General features: G+C 35.9%; 1 protein-coding gene across 20 annotated transcripts; it reads right to left on the bottom strand.

Annotated features, from left to right (window-relative positions):
* Positions 1-2,117: 2,117 nt before the first annotated feature.
* LOC147479270 (protein SKU5 SIMILAR 14-like) lies at positions 2,118-10,893 on the bottom strand. Of its 20 annotated transcripts, XR_015205759.1 has the most exons (9): positions 10,548-10,787; positions 10,427-10,464; positions 10,259-10,326; positions 9,462-9,526; positions 7,509-7,615; positions 7,082-7,161; positions 6,740-6,791; positions 4,825-6,514; positions 2,118-2,481 (listed from the first exon to the last, which is right to left on the bottom strand). XR_015205759.1 is itself a non-coding variant. In XM_086580131.1 (8 exons), exons 6-8 carry the CDS (start codon positions 7,108-7,110, stop codon positions 2,269-2,271), a joined length of 294 nt encoding a protein of 97 aa, XP_086436257.1. In that variant the 5' UTR covers positions 7,111-7,161; positions 7,340-7,431; positions 9,462-9,526; positions 10,259-10,326; positions 10,427-10,464; positions 10,548-10,795; the 3' UTR covers positions 2,118-2,268. The 20 variants fall into 20 exon arrangements, 4 of the variants coding, with proteins under 4 accessions (XP_086436257.1, XP_086436258.1, XP_086436259.1 ...); XR_015205761.1 differs by having other exon boundaries at positions 4,825-6,791; positions 10,448-10,464; positions 10,548-10,893; XR_015205758.1 differs by having other exon boundaries at positions 4,825-6,791.
* Between the last annotated feature and the right edge of the window lie 1,151 nt (positions 10,894-12,044).

Below are 12,044 nucleotides of genomic sequence, written 5' to 3'. Positions count from 1 at the left end.
AATGTTTTAGAATAATACAGGCTGAGGTATAACAAAAAACTTCAATAAGAAAAGAACACTTCAATACGCTAGTTGTATTCTTTGTTCGATTCAATTTTTGCCGCCCTGCCATGTTGCGGATAAATATATTCGAAAATGTATTTAACCAACTGTAATTTAGTCAATATATAATTATTAGTGCATATGTCACAAACTAATTTAACAAAAAAATAGGTATTAATTATGTTAATGAAGTTAACCTTTGTGCTGCTAATTGTGTAATTATCTTGTCGAGCATTTATATGTGATTGAGGAACATTGTTGGATTCATAGAAGTGTACTACCTGTAAGATATAAAAATATTATATCATGGTGTGCAACATAATTGTTATTCTACATTGGAGAAAAAAATATCTAAAAAAAGTGCAAGAAGAACAACTTTTTTTTTTTATCATTGTCTTCAAAATGATCTAGCGAATCCATCAACTCTTTTTTTGGTCGGTTTAAATAAGTAGGTAGCTTGGACAGAGAAAGAATTTGTAGCTAGCTAACAAAAGCAATTTTTGTTTTTGTTTTATTATTTAGAAACTATCACATTGGGAAACAATTAGAAAAATGCATTGGATACTGTTAATATTTGTTCTATAGATCGGATATAATATGTGGAGTAAATTGAATGTGTAAATAATAGCTTTTCGGAAGATGGCTATGTGGCAAGATTACAATTTAAAAGCTTTTAATATAATGTGGATCTTATTTTATGTGTATGGAGATTGAATGATTCAAATGATGGAGTGTTGATTTTTTTTTCAAACCATCTGTATGGATGTGACAAAAGGAAAAAATTATGGATGCCAAAATAGAATTTTAAAAAAACCAAAATAGAATTTAAAAGGACACTTTGACATTCCCAATTGACTGCAGTAGTTCCTCCAGTTAATGCTTTAGTGACACATTGAATGTCTCCAAATAGGTGTACTTGTTGCAGTCCTAGGCATTGTGCAGTGTTTATGTATAGCTAGATTTATATATAGCTTTTGGGCACGCTCGTTGAGCATGAACTGGTGAGGTGGTTTTGAATAATTGCTTCTATTTGACTGAGAACGTTGGCTCTGGTATTTCGCAACATTGATCTGTTGACATGATGACATGTGCTGGAGAACGTAAACATAACCAAAAATTTGAATTTTTAAACAAAATCTTCCTTGTGTATCTCAAATACATTGTAGCAAATTAAAAAATGACAAAGATATGTTGGCAAATACTCCGAGCAATTAATATGGCACTTGGAGTAGCGTTCAGTAGTAGAAGCACAAATTTATATATTTAATCACCACGATCCAATATGTTAACTATTTGACTTGCCAAAGCAATGGCACCAATCCCAAATAAAAGAAGCACTAAAAGCCTTGCAAGTGATATACAAATTGTTGTTTTTATTCCAAGTTTACAATCTTTTGGCCATTCAGCAAGCATGCTTGCAAGAATTAGGATCACTGAAGGTACGATGCACCACTCAAAATTTCTAGACTACATGTGAAGAAGGATAGAAGAGCATCATATCCAAAAATAGATCCTTTAGTAGTAATGAGAGATGCTATAGTTGGAAGGGTTGAAGGATGTAATGTTTTACGTTTTACGCTTTGCCCAAAGGCCTCCGATTAATTGAATGGGTAAAAAATCGGGCCAAAATCCGTCTTTGGCTTTTTCAAATTCCGAGGCACCCACGTGCCCGCCCAAGTTTGGAGACATGAAAGGGTGGCTTAACCTTGACCCGAATTACGGGGTTGAAGGATCTGTAATGTTTTACGTTTTACGCTTTGCCCAGTGCCCCGATTAATTCAGAATGGGTAAAAAATCGGGCCAAAATCCAGTCTTGGCCTGTTCAGTCCCGAGGGTGGCGAACCTTGACCCAGAATTACAATGGAATTTTTTGAGCTGGTTCATTGCACTACCTTCAGTCTTCACAGTTCACTCTCCCTCTCCCTAAAAACATTAAAGTATACAACGAAACTGGAGATAAGTTAAATTAGTTAATATATTGTTTCTTGAAGCAGAAGCCTTCTAAATGGATTTGATTTTTCGGATTTGCAAGAATAATGATGAAATAATGTATAGAACAAAACATAGCCATCTCGAAAGAAGAAATAAAAAATTCATTAATCTTCGGTTGACTTGAGGGTTTATCTCTAGCTAGCAATCTCTTTTGTGCAAAATGCAGATTCCGTGATTTTAATCCTAGTCCAGGAACCTGTCACCCTTTCGTGACTGAAACTGGGTGTCACTGGATTATAGAGGTCTGGTTGTACGACCTGATGGACGACCACAGAGAAGAGCATTCTTTGGAATAGGATATTCATCTCTCCATGATTCAACAGGCGAGTAGACTCGAAGATGGAACTGCTGACCCAAGTACAGATGAGCCCAGTCTTCAGCCCTTATGTTCCACATACCAACATTATCCGAACCCACGTAAATTGCATTCCATGACTTCGGATACACCTGCACAGAAGAAGTAATAACAAAAATGAATAAAAATGTTGGGTTATAGGCCATGACTAAAAAGGTTTACATAATCTCCTTAAAATAGTTTTGTTGGACTCCAAGCAGAACACCATCCTCCAATGGGAATGTATATACATAACCTATCATTCCATATGAACATTTTAAAAACTAATTGATACCATGTTCTGCAACTCATGGGCCATGCTCAGGAATGTGGGCAGTCAATGTGTACTGAGATCCATTCAATATTTGTATCGCATTGTGATTTGCAAAAAAACAGTGAATAAGCTTCCCTCCTTGTTGAGCTGGTTCGTGCGATGTACGTGTTACGAAAATAGTTAATTTTTTTATTTGAGAGATGTCAATGTCAATAATTGCGCTAGCAAACAGAAAGGCAGAATAGTTCAGTAAAAATATTTGAGTTTGAAAATGAGTTTGAATTCATCTTTACATAAAAATGCTTTGTTTGGAAATGAGTTTGAATTCTGGAACAGTATATGTAAAAATAGAATTGGTTTAATTAAGAATGAGACGGGGGATATAAAAAATGAAGAAGTAACCACATGGCTTAAAAAGTTATATAGGAACAAAAGTAAAAATATAATTGAAAAGGTATTTAACTATTGGTTTTCATTCAATGGAAGAAAATGAGTACATTGCAACTAATAAATCAAATGCAAACTGAAAATCCAAAAGAAGTGAAAGCAAGAGAAAAAAGTATTGTCATTCCAATCCAATCAAGAAATAACAGTTGAAGATGACTTATGCGTCACTTTCATACTCTTCCAATCTAGAATTAAAACAAAGGTGGACGATGAGATGTACATGATATTTCATTAGGAGGGCTGGATTGTCAAATGATACTTCTATTATCAATATGAAACCTTCATTCTGTGATAGTCTTTGAGTTGTTTTTGACCATATTATGATTGATTTAGTCATTCTGCGGCAAACGGGTGCAACCTAGGATATTGAGGAACATAAGATAATAGGTGTCAATATCAATGCATTTCTACACAAAAGTGATACAGACCCAATCTCTATTTCAGTATAAAGAGAAACCATGGTTACTTCATTGCATTATGAAAACAATTAATATATCACACACTATATGAGAACTTGGACTTACAGTTGCCTTGGAGAGTGTAGGTGCCTTAGCAAGTAGTTTTAATATGGATACATCAAATCAAGTCAATTGAACATCGGAGGCCATAAAACTGTTTACTATAAAACAGGTAATAAAACTGTCAACTTAGCAAGCCCATTTACTATTCGATTTATAAAATTATGTGTTCAAAACATTCACTCGAATTGTCTTGCTAAAATCATGAAGGCATCGGAGGTCATAAAACTGTTATATCTGACACCAAATGCCCAACCATTTACTAAGGCCATTGGATTCAATACATGAGAAGCTGAGCTAACAATTCAGACCCATAATGCTTTCTTGTTTGTGCCAAAAAACACATTAATATCACTCCAACAACTTTGGCTCTGCATACCACTCACATACCTCCCACGTCTCCAACTGTAAGTCTATAAGAATCCAGGAGTACTGTCTTCATCCTCAGTAAACAAAATTCGACTTCTGCCTTAGATATCATTTTATATCTGCAGTCCTGCAGACCATTCATCTTATCTTTGAATTCCACCAAGCCATAGCACCACGCAATTGGTTCATCGTCATTTTCATAGTCACTCTGTCCTGTTCAAGCATCGATGTCAGCCTTGCGGCACGTTGTCTTTTGGCTCCAACATTGCCCACGTTTCCATTTCCTTCCACTTCATTTCCTACAATGCCAGTGGGTTCATCTCCATTTCCTACGTTGCCAGGAGGTTCAATGACGCCAGGAGGTCCAACTATATATATTTCCTACATTGATGCCAGGGGGTTCATTGAGGTCCCTTCCAGGAACCGAATTGCCTAATCTCTCTACTCCTCGTCCTTCAGACTCATCCTTGGCAACTACACCCACAATCCCTACCATCCCAACCATCCCCACAATCCCTACCATTCCCACCATCCCGACTATTTCCACAATCCCTCACTCTCCTTAATCTATGAATTGTTATAAATAATTATATCTCACGGCAGAATAGTTGTCTTTACTTTATTTGGATTGTGTATAGATAGTGTGTTTAATTTGGTTTCTACTCAGTGAAGACTCGTGTGTGTGACCGAGGCTACTTGGCGTATCCAAAACACATTTCCTAAAGTCATTTTCTACACCAAAAACCAAACAGAGAACACAACACGATGGAACACATAAATTTCTAACAATCATGCCTGGTGGAGTACTTTGTATTACTATAGAGTTTTTGTGATAAGAGAATGCTCACCAAAAAACCATGCTTCACATATTGAAATTTCATAGCAACTTCGAAAGAAGGATGTTTAAGCTTCAAGGCTATTCATGCTTCCATTACTATATCTTTTTCTTTGGGAGGCACAGAAGTCTTAGCACGTAAATGTTATTCATGAATGGGTAGAACTTTCATGTTTTTTGTTGTTGGTGACACATCTTCACATTTTGAGACGATGTGAACTTTCAACAGTGCATCCTCAATCAGTTCAAATTCACAAATATCCCCTTCTTCAAGGTTGTTTCCTTTTACGAACTTTGGCCAACCTTTACACATGAATGATTGTACACTTAAAACTGATCCATCCAACAACCTACTTACGCCCATTTGGCAACTTAAGTATTAAACTCCTCGAGCCATTTTTTAGATATCTGCTGAAAAATCTTAATGGCACTGGCTACAAAACAAAAAAACTTAGTATGCAATTTATAATATTACATAAGAGCATGTATAAGACGGAATTCAAGTTTTGAGGGCTAAGCTAATTAGTTTTTCACATAAAGACCTTTTCCTTGAAATATCAGGATGAAATCAAATAGTCCTTAGAACACCCTCCTGGCTCATCTGTCTAATGCTAAAATAAACCAAAAATTCCCAAATTATTTAAAATAGGTGTTGTGACGGAGTCATTTTCAACAAAGAGTTAAATTCCTAGTACATGCAGTTTTGGGGCATCCTACCATCTGCTAGTATCGTATAACAACAATATAAAGAACAACACAATAAATATACTATTTATGATATATGAAAAGATATGAGGTTTTGGACCCTTTTGTGATTTGGAACCATATGCTTATAACTCCACAGTTCATACTATTTTCCAGCGGTAGGCAATTATCGACTATCAAAAGTAACAAATAAGGGTATAAATGGGACATCTGCCTGTTAAGATGAAGCTTATAAGTCACTTAAATACTACGAAAGGTTTAGTGCCATTACATTGTTGTGTACTTGTGTTGATGAAGTTATAGAAGGGATTCACGGTTTCACCTTTAACTGAAGCTACTGGCTAGGCATACTATATAGAACGTTACTACTTAAATGAACTCTATCAGTTCATTACTTCATTATACAGATGTAATCTAATTTAACACCCCAACCTTCTTTTTGGGTTATCACCATATACTATAAATGATAATTAAAAGAATTTTGACAATAATAAGAATATAAGATGATGAAAAATTGCTTGAAAATCCTATAAGAATATGAGTTAAAGAAGGCAACACTGATATGCGACTGACTGTGGTTCACTTTAGCAAACGACTTTAGGAATCCTAGAAGGGAAGTCACCCGTCCTTACGATATGGATCTAATAAATAAGGAGCGGATGACTCCAAGGGGCAAACTATATTTTTGAAACATTGCATCTGTGCTATTCATATGCACACTAAGCAAAATCATAACTAACATTAAAAATCACATATGGTATTGACGTATTGTAGAAAGAATCCGAAGCAAAACCATCCTTCTATCCTTAGTTCCTTAAGTGCCCCATGTTATACTAACCCTATCAGTCAGGGACAGCTAGCCGACCACTATTAGAGTAGCAATGGGGGCGGGACTGGTGTAGGCTCAAGTAATGGTCATTTCTATTCCATAACGCCGTTAGCTGCGATAGTGTTGTGTGTTGTTTGAGGTAGCTCTTTAGCTGCCGATACGATGATACCTATTAGAATAAGTGAGCATTGGGATCCATAAAAAACAATAGCTATTTCAAGATACTCCATTCCATAGTAAGGCCTATGCAAAATCAAGCACAAAACAATAACAGCCTGTGTTTACTTCCAATTTCATAGGTGTTTGCACTTGCACGGAATATCTAAAGTACAAACAATGAACAATGAGCACAACACAATTATAGCCAATAAAGCAAGTATGCGTTCATCCTTACCAAATACTCGATGTAGAAAATGACATAGTCATCATCTAAACCTTCGAATTCCCTGCCATTGGAACATGCAGTTATCAAAAATATATCAAGTTTGACATATGACCTACTGTGCCAACGAATAAAAATGAAGCTTCGAATCAAAGAAATTAACACACATGGTAGAGTTTCTACAATCTTACACACACACCTTTCTTGCTGAAAATGTAACCATAAGAAAGCATAATACACAATAATAAAGGGATTATAAAACAAAGGAAAAATTCAATTTGAACTCTACAGGAAATAGAGAACATGATCAAACAAAATAGATAGAATAAAGAGAGAAGTGATAGTAATACTGACCTGAGAAATGTGAGAGCAAGTGGGGACATTCATGACCGGCTGGGGAACATATCCGTTAGGCTATCCCCACCAAAATCTCCCTGAAATATAACTTTTCAATTTATTAGTTTAATAGATAACGATGAGCTATTTAAATGATTTTGGCAAAGACAATGACTTACAAACCTCCATCAATATAAAAAAAATGGGTGTTCTTGTAAATAGAGGAAATTAGAGAGCAAAAGAACGAAATAGTGAAAGATAGAGAGACATGAAGACCTGAGTGCAATGCATTCATTATAGAGGGGTATGTGAGAAAGCCAGAGAGTGCAAGAGATGAGAACCCCACCATGCCTCTCCTATTTTCGGTTCTGATGAGAACCCCACCATGCAGGTGTAGAACAACAATAAAAGCAATGTTGTGTTAAGAAAACCCATAAAATTGTACCTATTTGAGCCGATACATGCTTAAAATTTATTTAACGAATCTGTTTTCATCTTAAAAAAATTAGAACTTCCTAGATCATAAAGCCAACAAAGCAACTCTAGGATTCCCTACAAAATAGTTAAACATGTGTAAGCATTAATATGCTGATAATAATATTAAATATCGGTAGAGGCCAAAATATACTACTGAAAGGGCTTAAACGAAACTGAAAACAATATACTACTGAAAGGGCTTAAACAAAACTGAAAACAAATTACCTACACCCTCTTCTCACATCACGAGGAGGCTCATAGTACAAAATAGAAAAGTAGAACATCAAATGTCAGCAACAAATCCCCAAGAAAGCTTAATAAACCTCAATGATCATTTCACTTGTACATCATTGACGTTCAAAGCAAGTGAAGTCACATTCATCACGACCAAAGTAATTACCTTGCCCGACCTAAATCCTTTAAGTATGACTGAGTGACCCGCAAGAATGTACATGTTAAAGTTTTAAAAGAACTAAACACAAAATGTAGTAACTCAACAGGCTAAACCAATGTCTTACATCCAAAACCACCACAACAGCATCAGTGACAAACCTATTCCTAGAGCAACATGGGAATAGTTAGAAGTATATCCCATTTGAGAAGGTAAATAGTTTGGAAATAGGAAAACAGAACATGTATAACTCCACCATAAAGGCTACCAAATAGATTGGTTATGCAGCTCTACGCAGATTAAATGATTCCGATTTAAAAACTCTCATCCATTACCATCGTTGCAAAAATTTGAAATGCATTGCCACCAAACCATCAAACTATAGCAATAGAAGTGATTGCAGTGAAGTCAGAAGATTTTATATAGGCTCAATAATTGGTTTTCTCAGAGTCATGTATGTGTTTTTTGCATCATCATCTAGCTACCAGTTGTAGAAAATCCAGGGCATTCTTAGAAATTACTTAACATAAACAAACATGGCTCGGTAAAGTAACACAACACACGCAACAATAAATACACGTTATCCGTGACATTAGAAAAAGATTAAGAAATACACATTAAAAAGAATATTGGAGGAATGGATGGAGTTAAGAGGAAGAAGATCCTTTTGATTGGACTCGTCCTCATAAACCTTGAACATACACCAAGACGGCAACAAAGAGGAAAATCAGAGTACATTGGGAATTGAATTGAGCTGCAATTGTTTACCATGAAATGCAGTTTGAACGATCTGAACAAACTACAAAATGCATGGCAGATGGTTGAAAATAGACAAAATGTGAATTCCGTTTGAAATTATTGATGAGACGTTAAAAATGTTCCCATTGGCTGCCTTTTTTCAAAAAAAAAAATTACAACCTTGTGTACGGAAACTAAGCCCGACATAATACTACATACAGTAACTTAGACAACAATTTAGTCTGAACAATAGCATCGCTAAGCATAAATGTAAAAGTGAATGGCCATAAACGAAGGAAAAAGTTAAATAGGCTACGAAGTATGAACTATAAAAGGTAAAGAAGGGGAGAACTTTTTGGCTACGTTGCATTTAAGATTGGTAAACTGAAATGATGTCAAAAGTAATGCATCCACCAAAGAGATGTCTTATTACATTGTGAGTCAACACTTAAGAGATATACAAAGACCCACAAAAGAATGGTATGAAGCAAACACCCTAGTGAAGATTAATCTGATATTAAACAAATAATCCAGAGACCATAATTTTATATATAGAGCACACTGAAATCATTCCTAGCAAAAAGAATATTATTATTTGGGGGAACAAAATAGCAACATGTAACATAATGAATGATACCAACTATAAAACGAAAAACATAAACAACAACAGTATGGCAATCCATTCTGGTTCACACAGAATCAGTCCTAATAATAAATTAGTAGTACTTATTTATTAAGAATGCACTAAACTCTCGAGATAATCACCAAGGACGAAAATTGAATGGAACACACCTGAAAAATGGGAGTCGCAAAACACACTCCTGGATTAATTGTTGATAGCCTGATAGTGCTGCAATCTGAAAGTACAACAAAATCACTCTAAATGAATGAAAATCTATTGCAATCTGGATAAACGAATGAAAATGTGAAATAAAAAACTATGGGGCAGTCACGTACTAAGAAAAAAATTGGAATACATATATTGAAAGGCACCATAATTCTGCGCAAGGATATATGTAAATATTAATATATATACAATTTAACTCAAATATATATATTTGCTACTAAATTTTTCTTCATTATTTGAACTCGGATACAAAATGACTATTAAAAGTAAGGGAAGCATCAGTGAACTAATCTCAAAGTACTGTAGTGAAGGAGAAACATGGCAATTCTTGGCGGTAATGCCACATCATAGACCAGTTTTCATGCAGAAACAATGTACGAACACTTATCTCTGATAGAGTAGCAATAACAGTCACGAAAACAAAGACTCCTTGGCAAGACACCAAATTTACTCATGATACCGTGTCTAGCATCGCATGTTGTCTACATAACTGAATCAACAAAATTCTATGAGTGACTACTCCACAAAAAGTTTTCTATAACTAACATAATAGGCTGTATCCGTAGAAATAGAGCACAATTACGCAACAAAGCTCACATTTCCCTCATGTGTTGCAAAAAAAACTTGGTGCCTATTGCGAGAGTATTTGTTTCATGTGCCAATCTAGCTTTTTGCATTTTTATATAGACCTATGTTGGCATCAGATCACGTGACCCTAGATATCTATATTTGTGACTATTACCTGCAAACCCACTGTCTCTGACAATATAGCCACTTTGTTGTATCCTTGCTGCAAATGAAGTGGTTGCACTACACAAAAAAAAAAAAAAAATCGTGTGGAACATGGAAGTGATGAAGACGACAACGAAGACAACGAAAACGGGAGGAAAAAAAAAAAAAAAAAGCGAACCTGTTTTTAAAAAAGAAGAACCTGTTTTCTGCGATTGCCTGCAAAAGAAAATCAATATAATTGAAAGTGGTTTCCTACAAAGTGGAAACAGAGAAAGTTTAATTCTAAATAGTTCACTTACCTTCTTCCACAAAGTTTTGGATAGTTTTGGAGGAGGAGAGACGATGAGAACGACAGTTTTGTAGGAAATCGGCAGAATTAGTGGAGAGAAGCGCATGTAATTGGGAAAGTAGGGCAATAGAAAATTTCAATCTTCAATGACTTTTTCGTATTGGGAAGAATTGAATACACTGGACGGAAATTGCGATTTTGGAGGAGACGCGCGCACTGTTTTTTTTTTTGGTAACTGAAGACGCACGTACTGTTTGGATTATAAACGGTTGCAAAAAAAATAACTGTTGTACATAGAATGACCAACATACCCTTTTACTTAAAGCTTTTTAAAAATTTAGAGGGTGAAATTTTAGGGTACCCTTTTGATTTAAAAGTTGTCTAAAACCGGTAATACGGGGCCTAATTGAGGAAACCAGGTTTTCCCATTATATATAAGATATATAAGAGCATCTCTAGGTGGACGTATCCGTGGTCGCATTCTTCAAATTTGAAGAAATGCGTCGGAATTTCCCGGAATTCCAACTCTAGGTGGTCGCATTCATGGTCGTGATAACCCGCATGCATTCGCGATTCTTGTTCTTAAAAACGGAGGTTTGGATGCGGATGCGCGAGCTTATTAATAGTAATGTCGCTACGCCAAGCATTAATGTCGCCCCAAGTTTTTTTGACTTTGACCAACACCACGCCAAGAGAAATCGGGCGCCACTACTAATGTCGCACAAGTTATTTTTTACTTTTTCAATTTGGTGCGGCGATGTTGGGAATGTCGCGTGAGTTTTTTAACTTGGGGCGGCGGTGGTAATGTCGCGGACGGTGATCTCGGGCGCCAAGCATTAATGTCGCGCAGGTCATCTCCAATGAATTTTTGCGACCCGCGAATTTGCGACCACCTAGAGTTGGTCGAAATTTGCTACCGATTCTCGGGGTCGCATTCTTCAAATTTGAAGAGTATGCTACCACCACCTAGAGATGCTCTAAGATATAAGATATATATAAAGATGTTCTAAAAACACTAGGTCAGAGCTGGGTGGTGGGAGAGCCTAGGCCTTCTAGGCGATTGCTTGCAAATCAAAATAAGAAAATTGAATGTAATTTCCAACAAAGAAAGTTTTATTGCGAAGAAGTTCACTTACCTTTTTCCACAAATAAAATCTCCGAAAGCGGGAGGGAGGCTCAAATTTGAAAAGAATGTGGATTATCGCTTTTATGAAAAGATTATCAAAACAATGCGTCTGTTTCGGGTTATTATTACGTGAGTTCGTTTTACCAATATACCAACGAAAGGGCTGATGAGGAAAGTTGGGTCGAAAATGAAAAAACGTTTGAAACCGGCCAAACGGTGTCTCGTCTCTACGCTTCTTTGAATAAGTTGACCTTTAGTTTCGGAAGAATTGAAGAAACTGGATGGAAATTGTGATTTGGGAAAATGAAAACAGGGTTTAAGTAAAAAGTGTTTGGGAATATTAGGGAACGAGAAGACGAACGAACGGTTTTGTTTAATTGG

This window comes from Coptis chinensis, chromosome 8 (genome assembly GCF_015680905.1).
Source record: "Coptis chinensis isolate HL-2020 chromosome 8, ASM1568090v1, whole genome shotgun sequence".
Lineage (NCBI taxonomy): Eukaryota > Viridiplantae > Streptophyta > Magnoliopsida > Ranunculales > Ranunculaceae > Coptis > Coptis chinensis.
This window is presented reverse-complemented; position numbering and strand designations above follow the sequence as displayed.